The following is a 24,495-nucleotide window of genomic DNA, read 5'->3' on the forward strand; positions in this document are numbered from 1 at the left end:
CCGTCAACGCCCCGGTCAGGGCCTCATTTCTACAAACACTTGGTGTACCTCAACACAGACGCCACCCTCTCCCAGACAGAGGACAGCCCTCTGGGGGGCGCCCGCGCGCCTGCTTCGAGGCACGCCTGTGATGTTGGCGCCGGCGGGAGCTCCCGGAGCACTAGACCCTCACAGAGCATTCTCGCCTCACGCTCTTGCTTTTTCTTGTTGACTGACTCAAGTCTGTTCCATGATCTTAGCCTTCAACCCTTCCCTCAGAGTTAGCGGCTGCGTCTCAGGAAGTCGGAAGCCGCGGGGCGGGCCCGCGGTGACACACCGGAAGCCGAGGAGAGGGAGCCGGGAGCCGGAAGCCGCGGGGCGGGCGGTGGCGCTCCCGGAAGTGGCGCGGACGTCGCGTGCGTCTGAGCGGTGCGTCGGGCTGCAGGAGAAGATGGCGGTCTCCACAGGTCGGTTCCTTGCCCGGCTACCTGCTTTTCCACCCCGACCCGCGCGGCGTCTCATCTTGCATCTGGCGACCGGCCTGGTTGTGTGAGAGAAGCCACAGTACGGCCCCTCGACCGCCAGACTTCCTGCGTAGCGCAGGCGGAGCAGGGAGGGTCCTGGCGACCGTCGGGGCGGCGGTCGTGCCCCGCGTCGGCTGCGCGCCGGGGGGCTGGGCTGGGCCGGGCTCGCTGGGGGTCCGGCAGACGGTGCAGGATTCGGCTGGCGGGGTCTCGCGGGTGATGCGGGAGCGAGGAGAAGAGTCTGGGGCGGCCCGCTGTCCACCTCGGCGCGCGATGGCTCGTGTGGGGGTCGTGGATGGAGCGAGTCGGATCCTCCGGCTCGCCCTAACGTGGGCGGAGGGCCCCATTCTTACCTGACTGAATGCGTGTTTTCTGTCTTTCCCGTGAATGCATAACTGCGGTGCCGACTAAGTAAAAGCAACGAGCGAGGTGAACGCTCATTGAAGAAAAAACGACTTCTTATATTAGCTTTTCAACTCCTCTCTCCTACTGAATACAATTTTGGTTTCTTGTAAGCACAGATTTTGAAATTAAATGTTAACACTGAGGTTTTAGAAATCTGACTATTTAAAAATGTTAAAAATGTTGAAAGCTGTATTAATCTAAAACCTTAGTACGTGTGGTCTTTCGTTTTTCTGATCGTTATTGAAACCAGACTAGAGAACAGTGTGGTTTTGTATTTCTTGCCATCATTGCACGAATTTTCGTTAAGTGGAATACTTTATTGTGTGTTGCGATTGGTACTTTGAAGGTAGTACCTTTCTAGCTACCTTTTAATGGAAAATTGCGTCTTTTGTGTCTCTGTTCCGTGCAGGTGTCAGGATAAGCTGTTTAACGATTTTAGCATTGCGGAACTATTTCAAGCTTAGGCTCAGAGCTAAGAGGTAAAACATAGGTGATTTGAAAAGTGACGTTTTAGAGTTGAGACTCTGCTGTTGTCCTTGCTATTTGAAATCGAGTGTGCTCATGAATGGGGCCATGTCTTTTTTAAGACTTGTGCATCCTATCTTTAGGTTCTTGAAAAATTAGTAATAAAATGGTGTATTTTAACTTGATAGTTTTCATTTTGTAGATTTCATTTTTTAAATACAGTTTTTCTCCCCTGTACCATTTTACATATGAAAGAGTGTGGAAATATTTTGAAAAAACCAATGATTAGGTTATATTAATGACAGAAACTTCTTGGTAACATTTAAGTCATTTTTGGAAGGAATTATAAAGAAGTTGCTGAGAGATTATTAGTATATTTTGTTGTACATCTGAAGCTTGAGTTTTATAGTTTATATTTCAGCATTCCAGTTGTTACATTTACACTAATTTTATGTTTATGAGTTTTGAAATCTTAGCATAATTAGGAAGAATAACTGTTAGACTATTAATTGATGTTTTCTTAGACCCTGAAACTTGTTTTGACACTGTTGCTGAAGATTGCCTTGGTCAATATCAGATTATTCCTCTTCTGTGTTTTGTAACCTTGACAGTATCATCCAGCATGGGGAGAGAGGAGTGCAGAAGCAGTTTTAGACTATGTTTTGTAAATAACTATTTTTAAATTACATTTTCGCTTAGTTATACTTTAGTATTGCTTGCTTCTTGGTAGCAAGGGAGGGAAACAGTACCTGTTTGTGAAATAAATATGATAAAGTTTGAAATTTAAAATAGATGAACTAGATGGAAAAAAACTGTACGTGTTTTTTATTTAAGCCAAATTAATGTAAGAATAACTGTTTGACCATCCAAAAAGAAAAAACACTGACAGATTTTTTAAAATCTTATTTAAAGCATTTTATTTTAACGTGTATTATTTAAGTCATATACTTTTACACTTGCTGTTACTAAGAAGAAGAATTGGGAAGAATTTTAATTAGACTTGGGACTTCCTAGGGGGCCGCTAGTGGTAGAGACTCTGCCTGTCAATGCAGGAGACATAAGAGACTCAGTTCGATCCCTGGGTCTGGAAGAATCCGTGGAGGAGGGCATGGCAACCCATTCTGGTATTCTTGCCTGGAGAATCCCATGGACAAAGGAGCCTGGCAGGCTACAATTCATAGGATCACACACAGTCAGACATGACTGAAGCGACTTAGTACTAATTAGACTGAGACCTCTAAGCTGGAAAATACTTAGCCATACCACTTGGTTCTCTTGTTTTGCAGTTGAGAAGACTGAGGCCTAAGGAAGTATAAGCTTTTACATAGTTGGTTAGCACTAGAGTCCAGATCAGAATTCAGGTGTCTTGCTTAGTCTGGAATTGTGAATTTGGAGTAGTCCTGAAATGAAGACTCTTACTTCCTTTGAGACTTGAGAGTGGCTTTCATACTTCTCTTCTCTCTGCAGGTTCCTTGTCTCAGACTGTCAAGTGTTTCTCATGGATGGAAGTAGGACTGTGGTGGAGACTCCACTGGCTAGGTTTCCCTTTCCCAAGAGACAGTCATCTCTGGGAATCAAGATAATTTCATAGGGCACGACTCTACAGAATAGAAATTTGTTAGTATATTTAGTATGTGTGATTCAAAAATTTAATCGCAAGGAGGAAGCTCTACTACAGGCTTTGTTGTCTGTGAATTGAGTAAGCTGTGTGGTGAACCATCACCTGCAGACTGAGAGATGTGGCATGTGGCCGCTGGTCGGGATTGCTCGGCAGTTACTCACATAGTGACTTGTGAACTCTCTGCGTTTACTCATAGTGTGTGTGCCCTGGAGCCTGGAGTCCGAGTTCTCTTGTTGGTCTTGTGGACAGAAGAGTAGCAGTCATGTGTACTCTGTGCTTATTCCTAGTGTGTGTGCCCTGGAGACTAGAGTCTAAACCCTCTTGTTGGGGGATTGGCGTTTAAATCATGGTAACTGAAAGTCACACATGGAAACCATGAAAAGCAGAGATTGCCCATATGTGGAGACATCTACTTAGCAAGTATTTAGGGAGCTTTTTGACACCAAGCTTCAAAATTGATATAACAGAATAAATGAAATGAAACCCGGCATTTAAAAGTTTGTTTTAAAAGTAGTTGACTGTTTGTAAAGAGCCAATATATTTATAAGATCTTTGAGATACTATGAGATGGCACTGCAAGACTGGATTCAGGAGTGTGTTCTTGTTTACAAGGTCTCTGCTGACTTGTGTTAAAGTGGATGTTATTTTCAGTTTAAGTTGTAACTCAGCAAAATTTCAGACCACAGAAGGGAAGAAATTCTTAGGGCTTTGTATAGGTGCTTACATACACTGGAATAATAGTTCTCATAGAAAGTACATTATGAATCATCTAGGCTCTAGCCAAGTTCATTTTATAGATGAACAGTGAATATATAGATATAAAGTGAGTTTCCCAAGATTATTTAGCTCGATGTTGATTCCAAACTAGTTTCTTGATTTCAGCTTCTTTGGTGCCTCTTCTGTATCACACTGTATTCTGTAAACTTGGTTGCTGCCTATAAATGAAATCATACAGCATCTGTCTTTTTCTGTGTGGCTTATTTCACGTCAGTCAGTTCAGTTGCTCAGTCATGTCTGACTCTTTGCGGCCCCGTGGACTGCAGCACACCAGGCTTCCCTGTCCATCACCAACTCCTGGAGCTTGCTCAAACTCCTGTCCATCAAGTTGGTGATGCCATCCAACCATCTCATCTTCTTTTGTCCCCTGTCCTGCCTTCAGTCTTTCCCAGGATCAGGGTCTTTTCCAGTGAGTTAGTTCTTCACATCAGGTGGCCAAAGATTGGAGCTTCAGTTTCAGAATCAGTCCTTCCAATGAATATTCAGGACTGATTTCCTATAGGATTGACTCATTTGATCTCCTTGCAGTCCAAGGGACTCTCAAGAGTTTTCTCCAACACCACAGTTCAAAAGCATCAATTCTTCTGCACTCAGCTTTCTTTGTAGTCCAACTCTCACATCCACACATGACCACTGGAAAAACCATAGCTTTGACTAGATGGACCTTTGTTGGCAACGTAATGTCTCTGCATTTTAGTATGCTGTCTAGGTTGGTCATAGTTTTCTTCCAAGGAGCGAGTGTCTTAATTTCATGGCTGCAGTCACCATCTGCAATGATTTTGGAGCCCCCAAAATAAAGTCTGTCACTGTTTTCCACTGTTTCCCCATCTATTTGCCATGAAACGATGGGACCAGACGCCATGATCTTCGTTTTCTGAATGTTGAATTTTAAGCCAACTTTTCACACTCCTCTTTCACTTTCATCAAGAGGCTCTTTAGTTCTTCTTCACTTTCTGCCATAAGGGTGGTATCATCTGCATATCTGAGGTTATTGATATTTCTCCTGGCAATCTTGATTCCAGCTTGTGCTCCATCCAGCCCGGCATTTTGCATTATGTACTCTGCATTTAAGTTAAATAAGCAGGGTGACAACATACAGCCTTAACATACTCCTTTCCCAATTTGGAACCAGTGTGTTGTTCCATGTCCGGTTCTAATTATACTGTTGAAGCCTCGCTTGGAGAAGCTGATTTCACATGGCATAATACTATCTAGGTCCATCCATGTTGCAATGGCAACATTTTATTTCACTCTTTTTTATGGCTGAGTAGTGTTGCGGTGTGTGTGCATGCCTGCCACATTTTCTTCAGTCATTCATGTATTGATGGGAACCTAGGTTGCTTCCACATCTTGGCTATTGTACATGATGCTGCAATAAACATGAGGGCGTGTGTATCATTTTAAAATAGTGTTTTTGTTCTCTTCCATTAAATACCCAGGAGTAGAATTGCTAAATTGTATGGTAGTTCTATTTTTAACTTTTTGAGGAAGCTGTATACTGTTTTACATGGTGGCTGCACCAATTTACATTCCCATGAGCAGTGCACAAGGGTTCCCTTTTCTTCACATTCTTGCTGACTTGTTGTTTGTTGTCTTTGTGATGACAGCCATTCTGACGGGTGTGAGGTGGTATCTCATTGTGGTTTTCATTTGCGTTTCCCAGATGATTAGTGACGTTGAGCATCATCTTTTCATGCGCTTGTTGGCCATCTGTGTGTCTTCTTTGGGAAAATGTCCTGTTCAAATCCTCTGCCCACTTTTTAAAATCCAGTTTTCTTGTTTGTTTGTTTTTAATGTTGAATTGTATGAGTTCTTTGTATATTTTGGGTATTAACTGCTTGTCAGATTCAGTGTTTGCAAATGTCTTCTTCCATTCCATAAGCTTCCTTTTTCTTTTGTTGATAATTTCCTTTGCTGTGCTGAAGCTGTTAGTTGATGTAGTCTCATTTTGTTTATTTTTGCTTTTTTTCCCCCTTGCCTGAGTAGACAGATCCAGAAAATCATTGCTAAAACTGATGTCAGAGAGCGTGCTCCCTGTGTCTTCTAGGAATTTTAAGGCATCAGGTCTTACATTTAAGTCTGATCAGTTTTGAGTGTATTTCTTTAGATGGTATAAGGGAGTAGTCTAGTATGATTCAAGGCCATATTGCTGTCCAGTTCTTCAGCACCATTTATTGAAGTCACTGTCTTTGCTCCTTTGTATATTCTTGTCTCCATTGTAGATTAACTGCTCATGTAAGTGTGGGCTCATTTCTGGCTTGCTAAGCTGCTAAGTCGCTTCAGTCATGTCCGACTCTGTGCATCCCCATAGACGGCAGCCCACCAGGCTCCCCCATCCCTGGGATTCTCCAGGCAAGAACACTGGAGTGGGTTGCCATTTCCTTCTCCAATGTATGAAAGTGAAAAGTGAAAGTGAAGTCGCTCAGTCGTGTCCGACTCTTAGCGACCCCATGGACTGCAGCCTACCAGGCTCCTCCATCCATGGGATTTTCCAGGCAAGAGGACTGGAGTGGGGGTGCCATTGCCTTCTCATAGGCTTATCCATGTTTAAAAAATTGTGTTGACTGTCTTTTTATTGTTGAGTAGTAAGAGTTCTTTCTATATTCTGGATACGAGTTCGTTAGCTATGTGTTTGTATTTTCTTTTACCTTCTTGATGGCGTCCTTTTTAACCTCAGAGTTGTAAATTTTTATAAAGTCCAATTTATTTTTTCTACTTTATTAAGATGGGAAGTCTGGCTTTTGATATGTGCTTCATTGTTTGACTCTGTTTTAAAAACATCATGTTGGTATATGTGAGTTCTCAGTGATGGTCTGGTTGTGATTACTGCACATGATTACCATCTGACAGAGGGCAGGAGTCTAAACCCTGCCTTGCCAGGTGTGAGGTTTAAGGTTACATTAGAGAGAGAAGGCAATGGCACCCCACTCCAGTACTCTTTCTTGGCAAATCCCATGGACGGAGGAGCCTGGTAGGCTGCAGTCCCTGGGGTCACTGGGAGTCGGACACGACTGAGCGACTTCACTTTCACTTTTCACTTTCATGCATTGGAGAAGGAAATGGCAACCCACTCCAGTGTTCTTGCCTGGAGAATCCCAGGGACGGGAGAGCCTGATAGGCTGCCGTCTATGGGGTCGCACAGAGTCGGACACGACTGAAGCGACTTAGCAGCAGCAGCAAAGAGAAATACAGCCAGGTAACAGGCAATGCTCCAAGCAGTTTATTCTTTGTAGGTATATAATCATGCAAAGATTTTTTCAGCCTAGTGTCTGGAATGCTGTTGAAAAGGACCAAGAGTGCATAGCTTGGTTTACTGTTTGTTTTTCATGGTAGTGTCACCTGCTCCCTCAGTTATCAGTTACGGTTGACTAACCAGTATTGATAGAAGTGGTTGTTTCCTGAGAGGATATACTTAAGTTATTGAGAAGTTTTTAATTTTCTGAAGTGTTTACCTACCGGCAGCGACTTGGCAGGATCGCTCCTTTGTTTCTAGCTGCAGCTCCCGGGAGTCCCAGGCGAGCAGTTGTGTTCCTGGAAGTGGTCTCTGTCAGGGGAGAGTGTGCCAGCCCTCGATCCCCTTAGAAGTCTCTGCTAGGGAGGGACCAGAGGCGGCCTGACCGCCCTCCACCCCCGTTTCTTCTGAGGGAGGCATTCCTCCTTAGCTCTGAAGTAAACAGTGCTGGCAGCTCTCCTGGAGAACATTGAGTCACTCTGTTCTCACTGGCTTGTCTGTTCCACGGAGATACCAATAGTGTGTTCAAGCAAATCTTTTGGGACAGCTTACTGCATTTGAATGCGTCTGCTTCCGTGGTTGTCCTCGCTTGCCATCTCTGCCAAGATGCTAGGCAAAGGAGTCTGTGTCCTCCACCAGCAGCACTTCTTACAGGACAGGCCCTTAAGTGTGGACAGAGAGGTGGACAGTAAGCATCTGCCGGAAACGCACCCCGGGTTTGTTGAGCGCCTCTGGCACTCGGCATTACTTATGGTCCAGTTTCTGTGTAAGTGATTTTAATGATGAAAAGACAAACGGCACAAGTAAAATCCAGCTTTCCTCCTTAGTGTATTATAATGTTTTACTCATAAATTTTGTTTTGAGCTTACTTTTCTGAAATGAAACAGTACTAAGGATATTTTGTGTTTGGGTGCATTCATTAAATAAACACATGAAGCTGCTTGTTTTCTTCCTTCCCTGAGTTAGTATATCGCATGTGGGATGTGAGAAGAGTTCCAGAATTTGGGCAGTGGCTGGGGGCAGAGTGGTTTTGGCTGTAACCTGTACCAGTAGCGTGATTCACCCTCTGCTGTATGTAGTGCAGCCTCCACACCTTGGTTCCAGGTTCTTCACAAACCCTGTAATGCAGAGGTCTGTCTTCCTGGTGATTGAAGGTAAATTCAGATGCTTCACAGGTACACCGTTGAGTTGAAATTTTTTCAGATTTATTTTTATTTACTATAGTTCATCAATTCTAAGACAGATTTTAATATCTTAAATGGATACATGGCTTCAGACAGGGGTTTCTTCTTATGATTTGGGGGTTGACTGGCTGGGCCTGGTTGTCTCCCTTCGCCTGAAGACGGGCTTGGCCTTTGCCCAGGGCCTTGTTTCTTGTCCATGTGGGCAGTCTAGGCGTCGTGTTTGGACTTACTTGCATCCCAGTAGTGTCTGGGAGTCAGAACTTAAATGGGAGTTGGCTTTTGAAAGACCAAACAGAGGGTACCAGGGCTCTAACAAGGATGGTCCCAGAACCGCACTAGCGTCGTGTTCTACCAGAACAAGTGGCAAGGCCAGCCCAGATTCCGGGGGGCCGGGAGGGGCCCAGCCTGGAGCCTGGAGAAGCTGTTCACAGCTGACTCTGTGCTGGAGGCTGCCTGCCTCCTCGTGCTTTGTTCTTGGGGGCGAATTTCACTCAGTGGGATTTTAAGTCAGTGTGCATGAATATTTAAGAATTCTTGCGATGGTTTGTCAGTTTACCCCTTCAGCAAGGTGTATTCAGTTTTCAGTGATGTGTTGAGGTGGATAAATGAGTTTTTCCACTGTCTTGCCGGCATTGTGTTTACCATGGTGTTAATTTTATTTTTTGATGGGGGTCTAATAATAATATGATTTTTTTATCTGCATATTTTTGTTGTTCAATTATCATTTGTATTTCACACCTGTGAAATATATTATCCAATTACTACTTAAGTGCAGCTGGTTATTGACATAGGGTTTTAGTTGTTTAAAAATCAACTTAAAAATTTTCCCTTATAGCTCAGTTTGTAAGGAATCCGCAATACAGAGACCCCGGTTCACTTCCTGGGTCTGGATGATCCGCTGGAGAAGGGGTAGGCTACCCACTCCAGTATTCTTGGCCTTCCCTTATGGCTCAGCTGGTAAAAAAGTCCATCTGCAATGCAAGAGGCCTGGGTTCGTTTGATCCCTGGGTTGGAAAGATCCCCTGTAGAATAGAAAGGCCACCCACTCCAGTATTCTGGCCTAGAGAATTCCATGAACTGTATAGTCCATGGGGTCGCAAAGAGTTGGACACAACTGAGCGACTTTCACCTTATTTTTGTTACTTTTTCCCCTTTGCATTTGTGTTTTTTAAACTTCTTCAAGTCATGTCTCTTGTTCTGAAACTCCTTCAGATAGAATTCCAGGGTCCTAAACCTGGGAGGAGCTTTGGGAATACTGTGGTTCTGCAGGGATTCTGAACCTGGGGATAGAGGTGAGGGGCAGAGACTGGGGACAGGAGTTCTCCTTTCTGCCCAGTCCAGTGGACTCCCTCCAGAAGGAGGCTTGCACATATTGGTCATTGAGCTGGGGTGAAGCGGGCAAAGCTTGGACGTCATCGCCTGTGAGTTTTAGCTCCATATTTGACGTCAGAGTATGCAGCTCTCTGCTTTTGTGGTAGAGCAGATCCCCTGCCTTATGGAACGTGCTCGTTGCCTTGGTTGTCTCGGTGCTTCTCCTGTGCCTTGTTTTCCTTGTCTTGCTGCCCTGGTATGCTGTGTGCTCCATGAGGGCAGGGCGGCCTCGCACAGTCCCTAGCTCGTACTCGATGTTTAGCTTTGGTTGTCAGATGACAAAATCACAGAATTACAATAAAATGTACCACGTTTTCCTTAGTGGAGGCATGTGCCTGATTCCTCTTTCATCACAGCTGATACTGTACCCTGCCTCCCCATCCTTAAAGTCTGGGTTTCAATCCCGCCCTGGGTCCTTGTCACCAAAGGTTAAGTCTGAATTTGCAAGCACACCTGTCCCTCCTGACAGTTTCTGGCTCTTTGCTCATTTATCCTCAGCTGCTGTCCCCAAACATTGCCTGCAGTTCCCTCTCTCCTTTTTTGGATACTGTTTTTCCTTTTCTGTTGAGACAAAAGATTTAAAACACAAGAAAATGGGTAAGTACACATGTTACACCCCCTCCCACCCTCGCCCAGCTCTCCCAAATGGTGCTAAGTTTTTCTTGCTTCAGATTGTTTTGTTTTTTTTGAGAAACTAAGACGTTACCTGCATCCTTCCAAGTACTAGGCCACTTCTTCTTGGCCCAGAGGTGATCAGTATTCTGACTTTGGAGTCTGTTCCACAAGTATTTTTATACTCTTGCTAGATATGTATGTACTCAGAACAGTATAAAGGTCTGTTGTTATATGGCTTTTCAGTTTATTTCTCTTTGTGATTATGGTGAAGTGTATGTAATATACAGTGTACTGTCCTAACTTCCTCTGTACAGTTCAGCAATATTGCATATTCACTTTGTTGTGCAGCCATAAAACTGAAACTGTGCACTCATTAAACAATGTTTTAAAATTTTAGCATTAATTGATACTTGTAGCTCTGATTCTTTCATTTTAATTGCAATATCATTGTGTCATGGGTTATGCTATGTTATGTCTGGATTGTTTCTAAATTTTCACGGTTAGAAATCACAGTACATGAGCGTTCCTGCCTTTCTCTAGCCTGGTGCCAGCATCTCTGTAAATGTTACCAGTTTCCTCTTGAAGTAGTTGTGCCAGTTTATTCCACCTTCAGCAGTGGAAGAGCCTTCATCTCCATATCTTTGTCAAACCAGGTGTTGCCAGAGTTAACATTTGTTTGTCAGTCTGGCAGATGGTCTTTAGGGTTTAATTCTTGTTTTCCCAGGCAGTGAGAGTTGTGGCTAAGAGGTTGGCCTTTGGAACTCATATCATGTATATGGGCCGTTTTGTTTTTTCCTTTAATGAAGATCTCAGACTAAGGACTTAAAATATTTAAAACTATTAAATAAGGATAGTACCACCACCACGCACACATAGACACACACAGGATAAAGGCAAGTGGAAGTCAGGAAAGGGCTCCGAGATGGCCAGCCATCAGAGGGCAGCTGACGCACATCCTGCAGCATTCACAGCCGCACAGCCCCACCTTGTGGTGCGTTCTCTTTACAGACATTAGTGGTGGGGAGAAACGAAGCCAGAGTACACCAGGCCTCAGTTTGAAAATAGAGCTTACTGATATTTGTTTGAGTCTTAAACTTTAAAAAAAAAAAAAAAACAGAACAACCTTAGCTGCTGTAACCCTTTAAATGTTACCATTGCCGGTAATCTTAGAATTATTTTCTCAAAATGCTGCTTTGAGAAATGGTGAGAAGTTTAGCAGTCCCTCAGTTTATTGCTTTTATGGCACTTACATAAAGAAACATTTTTACATTTTTTACTTTGTAGTTTTGGATGCTTATAAAGCTCTCCTGACTGAATTGTTTTTGAAAGGGAGGAAAGGAAATTACACACAAATTTAGAATTTTTCTTGGGTAATGATTTCTTAGATGGTGAGGGTGATCAGGCTCCTTTCATATTCCTTTAAAGAGCAGCTCAGGAGCGACAGATGGTGGAGATTCTGACAGAGTGGCTGTTGTTTCAGGGTGCGAGCACAGTGTGTGTTTATAGACACTCTCGGCTCAGGGACCCCTTCTGGGTCATTCTTTTGGACTGCAGAGAGCTTGAATTCTCACAAAACATAGGTCAAGGTGAGTGGAAGATTTATGTAATTTTTCTTAATATGAACACTAAAATGATGAGAGTCAGTTTATCCTGTTTGAGACCGATCACCTTACAGAGGCTCTGTGAAGTGGAAACCACGGTGGCTTCCCTTTCACAGATGAGGAACCTGCAAGAGGCCCTGCCCGAGAGGCAGCAGCACTGGGAGCCGGCTGGGCCGGTTGGAGGTCGGGTCTGCGCCCACGGTGCTGCCTGGAGAACCTAACGCTTGAGAGTGACTTCGGTCTGGAAACTGGGCGTTAATACTGGGGCTGACATAACTTAGTACAACAGCAGCAACAGTTGCCATTTAAAACTATGTGACCTTGAGTAGGTCATTTAACTCCTTCAAACTGCAGTTTCCACAACTGTAAAATGGGTGCTTTTAGGATCCAATGGGATAGTTTATTTAGTGCAGAGGGTACACTAAGCAAATGGTTATTAATAGTTATTATAGTTGTAATAATGCTTACTCTTGTTTTGTGGTTTCTGACATATCCATGTTTCTGTGGCCCAGAATTTTAAAGCACTTTTTATGAAGCACAGTACATAAAGTGGCTACTATTTCTAAGTTACAATATTTATTGGCTTTTCATTATTTGTCCAGAAGGACTACTATGAATCAGTAACTGAAAGAGATGTTTTAGTTGCTCTGCGGCATGTGGGATCTTCCTGGACCAGGGATTGAACCCGTGTCTCTTGCATTGGCAGGAGGATTCTTTACCACTGAGCCACCAGGGAAACCCTGAAAGAGATGTTTTAGTTTCGGCAGGAGAGATAAGTTATGCAGAATGACAGTTGCCTTAAAAGAGATGTCACTGTTTTTTCCTGTCTCGTAATTGTGTGTGCTTGCTTCTGAGAGTGGGAAGGGAGGGAGGGAGGCAGTGCTCCGGAGCCAGCAGAGGGGTCTTGGTTTTTCTCAGAACTTGCGCAGTGGGGCTGGGGAGTTTTCAGGCTGGATGCTGTTGAGAGCTCGCAAGACCACAGGGTCCATCCTCTGGAGAGGCCAGGCCAGTGATCCTGAGAGAGGCTGTGATCAAGTCACATGCTGTATCACCAGCCCTGCTGGTTCCAGGGGTTGGAGGTCAGGATGGTGATGGTGGCAAAACTAGGTTCAGTGAGAATGAGGGGGTGGGGACTGTGAAAGGCTGGGGTTCTGGGCAGAGGGGAAGATTTTTTATTAAGATTTGAGAAATAGAGTGATGAGGTCTAAAGGGTTCAGAAGTGGACGTGTGAGAAGGGCTATGAAAGTGTTGCTGGGTTGGGCCAGGGTGGGACAGATATGTCATAGGGAATTACCCACCAGGAGACTGGCTCTCCAGCAGCGGACCTGCTCACAGTGGAGGCAGGACGCTGTGGTTATTAGGCAGCCAGCAGACTGGTTGAGGACCAAGGGTGGGGTCAGCATTCTAGAAAGTAGTGCCTTTTAGTGCATTTTTACAAATGGAACGTAGTTCTCTTTTTTACAGATCACTGGAGAATATGTGCTAATGCAGTGACACTTTTATGGACTTTCTGGTCATGCCTGTTTACCTGATACATTGTTCTTGGCAGAAATCTCAATTATGGGAAAATAATCACTTGTAATGATTCCCTTATGATTGATGTACATCACTGTAAAACTGGTTAGGTGTTGTTATACATGTTCTGTGCTGCTGTTATGTTTGGAACAATGCTGTCTGTAGCTTTTTCATTTTGAAGAGTTATTATTATTAGATTGAGCATTTCCTGGGGCAGAAGACTTTTTAGAGAATTTTGTCTTTTTGGTAAATAATTTTTAACGGTTAATTTGGGAAAAGCTGAATTTGATTGTGTGTAGCCCTTATAATTATGAGCTACTTACATTGGCTTCCTTTTGTATAGGTGTTAAAGTTCCTCGTAATTTTCGTTTGTTGGAAGAACTTGAAGAAGGACAGAAAGGAGTGGGCGACGGTACGGTCAGCTGGGGCCTGGAAGATGATGAAGACATGACACTCACAAGGTGGACAGGCATGATCATTGGGCCACCACGGGTCAGTGCATACATTACATTTATTTCCTATGAATATTTACTGTAACTTTCAAGTATGCATTTTATTTTATGTTATTAATATTAAAGTAAATAGTTAAGATAACTTTAAGTGAAACAGTTCGTGACTTTTTACTTATTTTTTGTACATTTGTTGATGCTGGATTTTCTGGAGGAGTTGGAGGGCGGGAAGACTGGTGTGATCATTGCTGTCAAAGTGTTTGCGATTCAGTAGAGGAGAAGGCATGAATGCAGACGACAGACTGAATGTGGCAGAGCGAGCCCACGGTGGGACTGTGGAATATGTCTCTTCTAGCTGGAATAATTGAGGAAGGCTGGACAGTGGAGGAAGTTGCCTTTGGAGTGCCTAAAGGACTGGCTGGTAGGATTTCAGAAGGTGAGATGGGGATGGACAGCATTCCAGGTAGAGAGTGGAAAAGATGAGGCGTGGAGCGGAGGGGTATTTGGGAAGAGCGAACAGCGTGCCGTGAGGTAACATGCTGCTAACCGCCCGTGTGTATCAACAGGGTTCCCAAACTGGTTTGTGTTGACTGCACATTGCTGTTGGCCAGTGACGGTTGATTGGCCTTGGAAATGTTCTGGCTTCAATGTCTTCATCTATAAAGTATGTCAGAAAGGCTGATTCTTGCATGTTTCCTAGTGTTGGCCACAGACCTATTGTTTTAATTTTAGGTCTTTCTCAAGTTCGTGACTTTTTATTTTTACTCAAAATCTATTTTAGATTGGGAAATTTTTTTGTACCTTGCATTCCTCACTCAAAGGCCGCATTTGCTGCATGCCCCTGCAGCAAGTCTTTTAAATAGGTTTTGTATGACCTTTGACTTTGTTAGAAAGAACACAAATTTTAAGTTTCTTTTTAGTCTTTGGTTTTGTGTACTGTTTGCTACCTGTAATGGGACTATTTCAACTATTTTGCTGTTGGGTAGAATTTAGATTTTTTTATTTTTATAAAAGAAAAATGGTCAGGTAATTAGCATTGATAACTTCAGACAAATGTTTGTTTACCGTTTTCTAGTATTCCTTTGTAGAATTCATGCACTCTCCTAAACTAACAAGTTCTCTCTTCCTCCACTGCTCTGATTTTTCCATTAGACATGTAAGGAAGGAAATAAAATGCTGATGGTTAAAATTCTTGTCGTTTTGTAACTCAGTTTTTGTAATGAAAACCTTGATTTTTTCACTACCTGTGAACAGTATCACCATGGTCTGTTTGGTAAAAGTAAGTGCTTATAACTTTTGAGCATTCTTACTTAATGAATGACTTGAAGATTGGACAGTCTGAACTGAGTGGAGTATGCTTTCAGAATTACTTAGATTTTTTCTTTTTTAATTACTTATTTTTGGCTGTGCTGCATCTTCACAGCTGCATCGGCTTTTCTGGTTGTGGTGAGTGGTGGCTACTTTCTAGCTCTGGTGCTCGGGCTTCCCATTGCAGTGGCTTCTCTTGTGGAGCACAGCTCTAGGACTCAGTGGTTGCAGCGAGTAGGCTCAATAGTTGCGGCACGCGAACTTAATTGCTCCGCGGCATGTGGGATCTTCCCGTATCAGGGCTCAAACCCACGTCTTATGCATTGGCAGGCAGATTCTTTACCACTGAGCCACCAGGAAGTCCTGAAATTACTTAGATTTGAGTTTTATCCCATTTGTTCCTCTGAGGGAACTTGAAGAGTGTTGGAGTTTATGTAAAGTAAGACCCTCAGCCCCATAACCTAGTTTGCAGATATCTCTCTCCCAGTTCCGGTCATCCACAGGACCCCCACACTGGCTGTTCCCTGGTGTCATTGAGCCACAGGAAGCCCCTGTGTCCGGCTGTGCCCACTGGGGGCCTGGCTGTTGTAGGGTAACATGGGGGTGGGCCAGCTGGCAGGGTTTCAGAGACAGGTGTGCCTCCTGCCGCTTTCTGTGGTGGTCGACTTGGAGCCCCTCCCCCTCTTGTGGTGCAGGAGGGCACAGCCTGAGTGGACCCTGTCCTCCAGCCAGGCTTCAGCCCCCTCGCTGAGCTGGGGGGCTGGATGAGGGCTTGTGGTTCCAGCATTCGTTCAGCTGCCTTTTAATTAAACTTGCAGGAGTTGGCATCTCATCTTGGTTGTTTTTTCTTTGTAGGGTACCAGATTTAGAACAGTTTTGTCCCAGCTTTAGGGTAATGTGAAAATTGCTACCTTAACATTCTATTACTTGGTTAGTTGTTGCTTGTTTTTTTATGTTATTAAGATCCCTGGTTGCTTTATATTATTCCAGTATTTATTTGGATTTATATAATTAGCAGTTTTGTTTTTCCATGTTTGTTAAATTTTTAGCATTAGAGATTTAGTAATTTTTCAAAGTTTACTTTTATGTAAGTGAAGTACCATATCACTTTAGAAGTTTTGAGAATTAAATGAATTAATAATTAGGCAATAGGAGAGTATCTGACTCTAGTATATAGTTCTTGAATAGTAGTTCCTTTTACTTACTATTCTCTTCTTTACTCTTTTGTTAGGTAACAGAAAGGCTTGGCTTTTAATTTAAAATCCAGTGATGATGAAATTAATCCAGGGTATCAAAAGTTAGGATATTTAATTTTAAGCATTGTAGGCTAGTTTAGAGTTTGTTTGTTTGTTTTTAACTGAAAAACTTTTATAATTTGCATAGGTCTTACCATGACTTTCAAAAGGTGTATCTTGTTACCTGCACCTGTGTCGAGATACAGACCGTTTCTATCACCCTAGAGAGTCCCTTGCCCCTCCTCCACCCCAGAGCTGACCCGGTCACTACTTCTGACGCCCTAGAGTATTTTGCCCGTCGGAGAACTTGGTGTAAGTGGAATCGTGTAGCGTATGTACCGAGAGGTCTGCTCCTTTTGACTGGGTGTGCCTCAGGTTCACCTACGTTGTTTCATCCGTGCGCTGCGTAGTGGTTTGTTTCTTTTTATTATGGTGGGGATATGCCACAGTGTGCTTGTCACTTCCCCTGATCATGGTTCTCTCTGGTTATTGCAAATAAAGCTGCTGTGATTATACGTCATCTTGTGAACATAGGTTTGTTTCCATTTCTCTTGGATCAAAAATGCCTAGGGTTGGAATTGCTGCGTAGTAGGGGAGTTAGGCGGAGAAGGCAATGGTACCCCACTCCAGTACTCTTGCCTGGAAAATCCCATGGACAGAGGAGCCTGGTAGGCTGCAGTTCGTGGGGTCGCTAAGAGTTGGACATGACTGAGCTACTTCACTTTCACTTTTTACTTTGATGCATCAGAGAAGGAAATGGCAACCCACTCCAGTGTTCTTGCCTGGAGAATCCCAGGGACGGGGGAGCCTGGTGGGCTGCCCTCTATGGGGTTGCACAGAGTCGGACACGACTGAAGCGACTTAGCAGCAGCAGCAGCAGGGGAGTTAAGGAAGGAGAGTTGAATGTGTCTAGTGAAATGCATAGGAAAAAATGCCATATTTTTTCCACAGTAGTTATACCATTCCCTATTCCTAGCAAAGTATGAGAATTCTGATTGTTTCCATGTACTTTGAGTATTTTTAAGAGTATGAGATTTTTCAGGGCCTTTTTTTGTTTTCTTTTTCTTGTAGTTGATTTACAGTGTTGTCTTAGTTTCAGGTGTACAGCAGAGTGATTCAGTTTTATCTACATATGTGTCTATTTTTATTTCAGATTATTTTCCCTTAAAGATTATCACAAAATACTGAGTATAGTTCGCTGTGCTGTACAGTGGGGTCCTTGTTGGTTATCTAATTATTATACTTTTACTGCAAGTTCTAGAGAGGCTGGTATGCGTGTGAGTGGAGAGCAACAGATAGGTGTCTCCTTGACCTTTTTAGTTCTTTTTAAGCCTTTCTGGGTCCTGGGCATACTGTTAATATATGCTTGCTGTTAAACTTAGATGAGTTTTATATAGCTGTTTACTTTTTAAAAATAATGAAACATTTATTAATATATGTACAAGATTGTTGTATACCTTTTAAACCATGGTTATTAACACCCGAGATCCACCTCCACTGGGAGATCTCTTACTATGAGAGAGAAAGCCGTGGATCCGTTGGGGTGACTGAGATCCATAGATGGTCAGCTTCTTTTTTTACAGATTTATACAAGAATCAACAGGTATTAAATTTGTCACTTTCATTTATGTTTTATTTTCTTGTTTTAATTGCATACTAACTGTATTTTTGCTAAGCATATAGATCAAATAAATTTGTTGAAAAGTAAATTCTTAGTCACACACGTGGCAATATTAAGTACATTTATCTTGTGCTTTTCCGATTTATTAGCACTTGAAAATTGTTGTTATTATTTCTGCCTTCCAGACAAATTACGAAAACAGAATATATAGCCTGAAAGTAGAATGTGGACCTAAATACCCAGAAGCTCCTCCATCAGTTAGATTTGTAACCAAAATTAATATGAATGGAATAAATAATTCCAGTGGAATGGTAAGTTAAAGTAGTTATTTTATTTTTACACAACTTATAAGTTTATAGTCAGGAGAACATTAAAAAACAGAGAAGCATGTGGAAGCTGTTTATTGGGTTGATAATCCTAATTAGTTGAGTATTTTTATTATGAAAGGTGTTGGATTTTGTCAGAAGCTGTTTTGTGTCTGTTAATATGGGGTGTTACATTGATTTTTGTATGTTGAGCCAACCTTGCACTTCCTAGATAAATTCTGCTTGGTTATGGTGCATAATCAAAATGTCTGTATGTTGATCAGGGTCAGCCATAGGTGAGAGTTTATTGCTTTCTCAGGCTTTGAAGCCTGTGTGCAGCCTTGCACACGTGTGTGTCTCCTGGACCCTCGGGTGTGTATGGGACTTTGTAGCCTCACTGGACATCTCCTCTCCCAGCATTTCCTGTGGCATCTTTGGTCCCCTTCCTGCTTGCCCTCTTGCTGCCGCTTCAGGCAGTAGAACTATTAAAACAGTTTTTTCTTTAATTTTTAAAAAATTGTATTTTTTATTGAAGTATAGTTGATTTACAATATTATATTTATTTCATAGGTACAGTATAGTGATTCAGTAGTTTTATAAGTTATACTCCATTTAAAGTTATTGCAAAATCATGATTATCTTTTCCCTGTGCTGTACCACACATCCGTGGTGCCTCTATTTTCTACATAGTAGTCTGTGTCTCTGGTGTTACACATTGGACACTGGTTATTTTTGACAGGTACCAGGGTGGAGAGGAGGTGGTCAGGGAATAGGTGGTCCTCAGTGGGCAAGTTTCCAGGGAGCTGCCAGATAGGCCAGGCGACAGCAGGTACCTGTGGCTGAGGCTTCGAAGGGGCGGTAGCCCCAGCCTGTCCATCTCCCCCAGTGGAAGATGAGTTCAGCACAGTGCAAAGAGCACGCTGGAGTGGGATCTGAAAGCAGAAGTCAGGGTTACCGCTGTCTGCTGATCCCTGGTGTGAGTAACTGCTCAGGCCTTGGATTGTGGCCCTAAGTATTGTGTGGACCTGTGGTTTTATAATGTTTGCTTTTGTGAAAATAGTGCCTGACTGGATTTTTAAAGCCCTTCTTATTAAACTACATCTAGTAAATTGGTGCCCAAGTACTTTAAACTTCGCAGTTAATTGTACTTTTTCCCCTCCTTTCAGGTGGATGCACGAAGCATACCAGTGTTAGCAAAATGGCAAAATTCATATAGCATTAAAGTTGTACTTCAAGAGCTAAGACGTCTAATGATGTCCAAAGAAAATATGAAGCTTCCACAGCCACCAGAAGGACAAACATACAACAATTAATTTTAGTGGATCTCAAACTTGTCTTAAATCAGCAACCTTCTACTCATGTTAATGTCTTGATTAAATATCACAATGCAAAATACCCACACATTAAAGTAAGATAATTCCAGCTGGTAAACATGACCTGGACGTTTGTAAGAATATATTTAATATATGTACACCCATTATGTTTTCAGGTAACAGGAAGAAAATTCAGCAGTCTTTTCTTGTTAAGGCACCACCACTTAAGCACGCACCTGGAGTCCTCACTGGAGCTCAGGTTTGCAGGTGAGAGCACAGCAAGAAGTGTCGGCTGGCTGTGCAGGCAGGTGTGTTTCTGACGAGAAAGCCGAGAAGGAAACTCGAGTGGTGTGCTCCATCATCTTGCTTAGAGAAAGAGCTTCAGTTGAAATTGTCTAAAGTAGCAGGTACAATGAATATTGTCACAAAGTGTGTTCATTTTTGAAGCGGTATGGGTGCTGACTACTAGTAGTATCAAAAATATGTTCAGGATTGTTTTGATACCTGTATTTATAATAAAAAATGTTGTGGGGGAGGTGGATGAATTTCTGTTACAAGCTGTTCCTGTGTGTTCCATGTAACAGATGTGGTAAATATTTGTTTACAGTCTTTGTTGGACAGACCATGCATTTACGTTTAAATGAAATCAAAAAGGAATTAGGTGTATGGATATGTGATTTGGAGATTAAAGTTAGTCTTAAATTGTAAATAAAATGTGGAATGTGTCTTCAGAAACGGTGCCATTTCTGTTATATTGATGTGTGTGTACAGTAACTTGCTGAGATTGCAAAAATTGGAATTCTTGTAGCTGTTCATCTATACACATCTCTCATTATTTATCCCGTATGGTATACTTCTTGCAAATTGGAATTTGCAGAGTATTTCAGAGTACAGATTTCCTATTAGGCTTTAATTTCTTGTTAGGAAGAATAATCCCAGGTATTATGTTTTCAACTTGATTTCACTAGAAATATTATTAAAAGAGATGTCTGAGTTCTAGCAGTTTTTATAAAATTTAGATTACAGATTATCCAAATATACATTCTAGTTTTCTTCATAGTATCTGCTCCCAGTGCTCTTAGTACTGACTGGGATTAATTTTGTCCACTTACCCTTAACTCTGGCAGCTGTGTAATTCTGAATTGAAAGTTCACTTTTGCTCTGCTTTGACCACAGTGACTTGAGGCTTTGGGTTGCTATTTTTCATCTCCTAGCACTTGGGTGTACTACTTTGTTGAAAATCCTTCCTTCTTAAGAGTTGTGTTTTCTGAAGAAAATAGACAGGTGGTCGTGTAATAAGAACTTATTTCTCAAACAACCACTGGCGTGTTTTTATCAAGTGCATTCAGAGTTAAAACTCTGAGCTACCTTTTCTTGGCCAGAATACATTAAAGTTAGCAGCACTGTATCTAAATTTACTAATCTCAGTATGACTTGAAATAGCAAAGATGTTTAAAGTGACACGTAGAGAATGTATACATACGTACTAGTGCGTGTGTACTTTGTTAAAATGGGTTTGAAATGGACTGTTACCTTGGCATACATTCTTTAAAAATTTTAACTGGTTGAGATTAAGTGGAATCCCACTGACATCCTGTGTGAGAGTGGTGGTTCCTGATGGTCTGGATTGGTGTGTAGTGGCCCCTTTCATAGGGAGAGTGTGTCCTATCCCACGTGGTCGCCAATAACCACCTGAATGCTGTTTGTTGTTTCCACATAAGTGGGCTGATCACCTGGGCACCTTGACCTCTTGTCTTCTCTCATTTCCCCACATCCAGTGTTGTGAAGGCCTCCCCTCCTCTTCCCCCCCAAGGTGTGCATTGCCTTTGAAAGGCTAGCAGGTAAGACCCTCGGGGATGATCATATATTAATAAAAATTGCAAAAGTAAAGTGTTTGTCCTGTTAGGTCAGTGTTATTCTTGAATGGTTTTAATTACTAATTTTCAGAATCCCTTATTTAAAAAATATTTTTTCTAGTACTTTAAAGGCATTTGTTGTTGCAGGTTTATGTGTGACTTTTCAGGATTTTGGAACATAAACTTTTGTTACAGGTAGTCAGTGGTGTTTGATCTTTTGAGTATAAAATAGAAAAAAATTATTTTAAATCTCTTTAAAGGAATTTACACTTCAAATTTGAGTAAGTGTGTGGAGAATTGGTTTGACTTGCATATAGTTTATAGTCTGGATTACTTAATACTGATTCATTGACTTAAATAGTTTCCACTAAGTATATATTGTTATTGATAAATACACATGAAATTCAGTTGTTTTGAAATTTTAGAGGACACAGTTGGAAAATATCAATGTGTTTTCCATTCTAGATGTGGTGTGTGGTGACGTGGGCGTGGTGGAGTGGGCGGCTCTGGAAGGAGCCTTGTGAATTGTTGGCTTTGGTCAAAGTTGTGTTCTTTCTGATGGGCACACGGCCATGCTCTCATATCAGAAGTATGTGTGCTGCAGTCTGGTGTCATGAGTTACAGGATTGGCGAGTTACTTAACAGGTTTTTTCCCCCCAGATTTCCTTTTATATTTTTTAGATGCATATGTGTAGCATTATAGTATAATTAATTGCTGGGAAGGATCTAAAAGGTACTGATTTCACTTTTCTACCAGAAAACTATGAAGTACCAGTATGATTTTCCAGTAACAACTTGGTTGGCTTTTGGTTATAGTCACAAAAAGAGTCCAGCTCCTGAGATTTTGGGAAGTGTATATATTTTGTATATAAAAATAGAAACATGAAAAGCCGTGGATACAGTATGTTACAGGATTGGTAGCATTAGCAGTTAATTCCTTTCCAGTACTGTTTTTATTGAAAAGCAGGAAGTATATGGAAATAGAATGTCTTTTATGCTAAATTAATATGCCTCTGAGGTTATTAAACTGTAGATGGAAATGTTGTTATGGGTCATACTGAAAATGTTGGTTATTTTATAAGTATAGTAAGAGAACAGAAAAGAAAAGGTACACTACAAGTATTTTCTGAAGACAAAAGTATTGAAGGTATTTGATGACAGAAAATAAATGACAAGTCAAAATCATCATCCTGTGAAGTAAGGGAGTTTGAGGAACTCATGGAGTGAGTATGTCATTAAAAAAAAAAAATCACTGGATCTGAAGAGATTGCCCATGGAGTTTACATCTTTTTTTTTTTTTTTTTTTTGGAGTTTACATCTTTAATAGGACAGTCTCACTAAAGATTCCCTAAAGATCTGCTCCATCTCATTTTCACATGCAGTCTGAAGATCTGTACAAGATTTTATCTTCAAGTTCATTTGTGAAGTCGGTGATTAAAGCCAGATGGATTTCACTTCTTAGAGTCCAGGAATTGTCCTCCCTCCAGTGGTGACTGACCAGGTAGTGTGTCAGGACTGGGCACTGACCCCTCTGCTCCAGATGTAGACTTCCTGTGAATCCCTTCATCTTGTCTTTGTTCCATAAGAACAGCTGCTGACGTCTGAGATTTTGGCAGCCAAAACATTATAAAGTGAAGTTAATATTCCACCTTCAAAGGAGGGCTAATTATTGACACTGAGGAGCCAGCTGAAGTCAGAAACCTGTGGGCAGTAAAGAAGCTGACTGTTGGATACGTTGAGAGTGAAACTTTGCGTTGTTTGTTCACTGCACTTGAGTAATTAAATATTGTTCAGAAGTTATGGGGAAACACTGCTAACTACTAAGTGGAATAGTTTTCCTGTATCTAATAGTTTTTTTTTTTTTAACAGGCACTTAACAGTAGATAACTTTACCAAGTAATCTGAAGATTAACCATCTAACGTAAAGTGAGGTTTTGACATGACACCTGCATTAGAATGTAAAGTTGGTACAGTACTTACGGTCATGTTTTTGGGTCTGAAGACTCACTGTCTTTCAGTCAACAAACCTGGTCATTGTGAACGCTGTATTACACAGGGCGGAGTCTTATGGCCTGTGTGGTTTGTCCTTAACATGAGAGAAGAGTAGATTCTCTCCACAGTTGATAATTGATAAAGAGAAATGTCTGACTGCTTCTTAAGCCAGGTTGCCCAGATAAGTAGTGATTGACAGACGTTCAGATTATATCCACTAACATAGATTATCTTTTTACTGCTATAATTGAAAAAATCATCTGAATACCCAAGTGAAAAAATTGAGTTCACAAGAAAAGTGCAGTATCTAATTGCCTGGGTTTCTTTACCTTGAGTAACATGTGGACTTCCTTAAGGAAAAAAATAATTCTTTTGGACTCAATATTGTCTTGAATTATTTTTGTTAAAATATTGTTTAATGCATAAAACTGTGTTAATGCAAATGTATATACTTCTTAGTCCTATAAAATTATAAAGCCCAATAAAATTATAAAAGTTACACAGTAATTAAAATGTAAAAGACTTTAATACTGAAAATGTTTTATTGAATTAATCTCTACTTGAAATGTAAATATTGTCTCTCCTTGGCTTTCTGTTGTTGTCATGTCTATACTATGTGCTGCTGGACCTTAGTTTTTTTTTGTTTCTCTTTATCTTTTTTTCTCTTGCCATACTGGTACAAAAAAACCTTTTTTCTGTTGTCTGACCTTCATTTGATACACACACACTTCTGCATTAAGTCCCCCTCTGCTGTTCTTTACCAGAAAACTAGAACTCCTGACTTTTTGGCTTCCACTTTGAGACCATAGTTGTTTTAAACCCTGGTTCTCAAGAATGACCGTGACACTCACTCTGCTGTGTTCATGGCCCTCTGTAGACATAAACATAATCTGTGATTGGTGATGGTCTATAAGTTGATCTATTAGTAACATTGTTTTAAATCTGGGTGATAACGGTTTAATCCCTTGTATGTTAGAGCTAAGTGCTGCGATTCCCCATGCTTAGTGCTGCGAGGTGCTGAATGCGTTTATTGGTTTAGAAAGCAAACTGCAGGTGAACATGGCCCCTCCCTCTGTGAGTCTGTCATCAGTGGCTCTCTGGTAGTCCCCCTCACCTGTGGTCTCTGT

General features: G+C 41.7%; 1 protein-coding gene across 1 annotated transcript; it reads left to right on the forward strand.

Moving 5' to 3' along the window:
* Nucleotides 1-214: 214 nt before the first annotated feature.
* On the forward strand, nt 215-23,875 carry UBE2V2 (ubiquitin conjugating enzyme E2 V2). The gene is made up of 4 exons (XM_027560949.1): nt 215-446; nt 13,633-13,781; nt 18,088-18,213; nt 19,374-23,875. Exons 1-4 carry the CDS (start codon nt 230-232, stop codon nt 19,518-19,520), a joined length of 639 nt encoding a protein of 212 aa, XP_027416750.1. The 5' UTR covers nt 215-229; the 3' UTR covers nt 19,521-23,875.
* The last annotated feature ends 620 nt before the right edge of the window (nt 23,876-24,495 follow it).

The sequence above is a fragment of the Bos indicus x Bos taurus genome, chromosome 14 (assembly GCF_003369695.1).
Source record: "Bos indicus x Bos taurus breed Angus x Brahman F1 hybrid chromosome 14, Bos_hybrid_MaternalHap_v2.0, whole genome shotgun sequence".
Classification (NCBI taxonomy): Eukaryota; Metazoa; Chordata; class Mammalia; order Artiodactyla; family Bovidae; genus Bos; species Bos indicus x Bos taurus.

Bases quoted from the DNA above. Each gene is read 5' to 3' on its own strand.
- UBE2V2 (XM_027560949.1), top strand. From the start codon at position 230: ATGATCTTAGCCTTCAACCCTTCCCTCAGAGTTAGCGGCTGCGTCTCA. The intron at 13,782-18,087 runs GTCAGTGCATAC...TCTGCCTTCCAG, and splicing joins TGATCATTGGGCCACCACGG to ACAAATTACGAAAACAGAAT. The intron at 18,214-19,373 runs GTAAGTTAAAGT...CCCTCCTTTCAG, and splicing joins TAAATAATTCCAGTGGAATG to GTGGATGCACGAAGCATACC.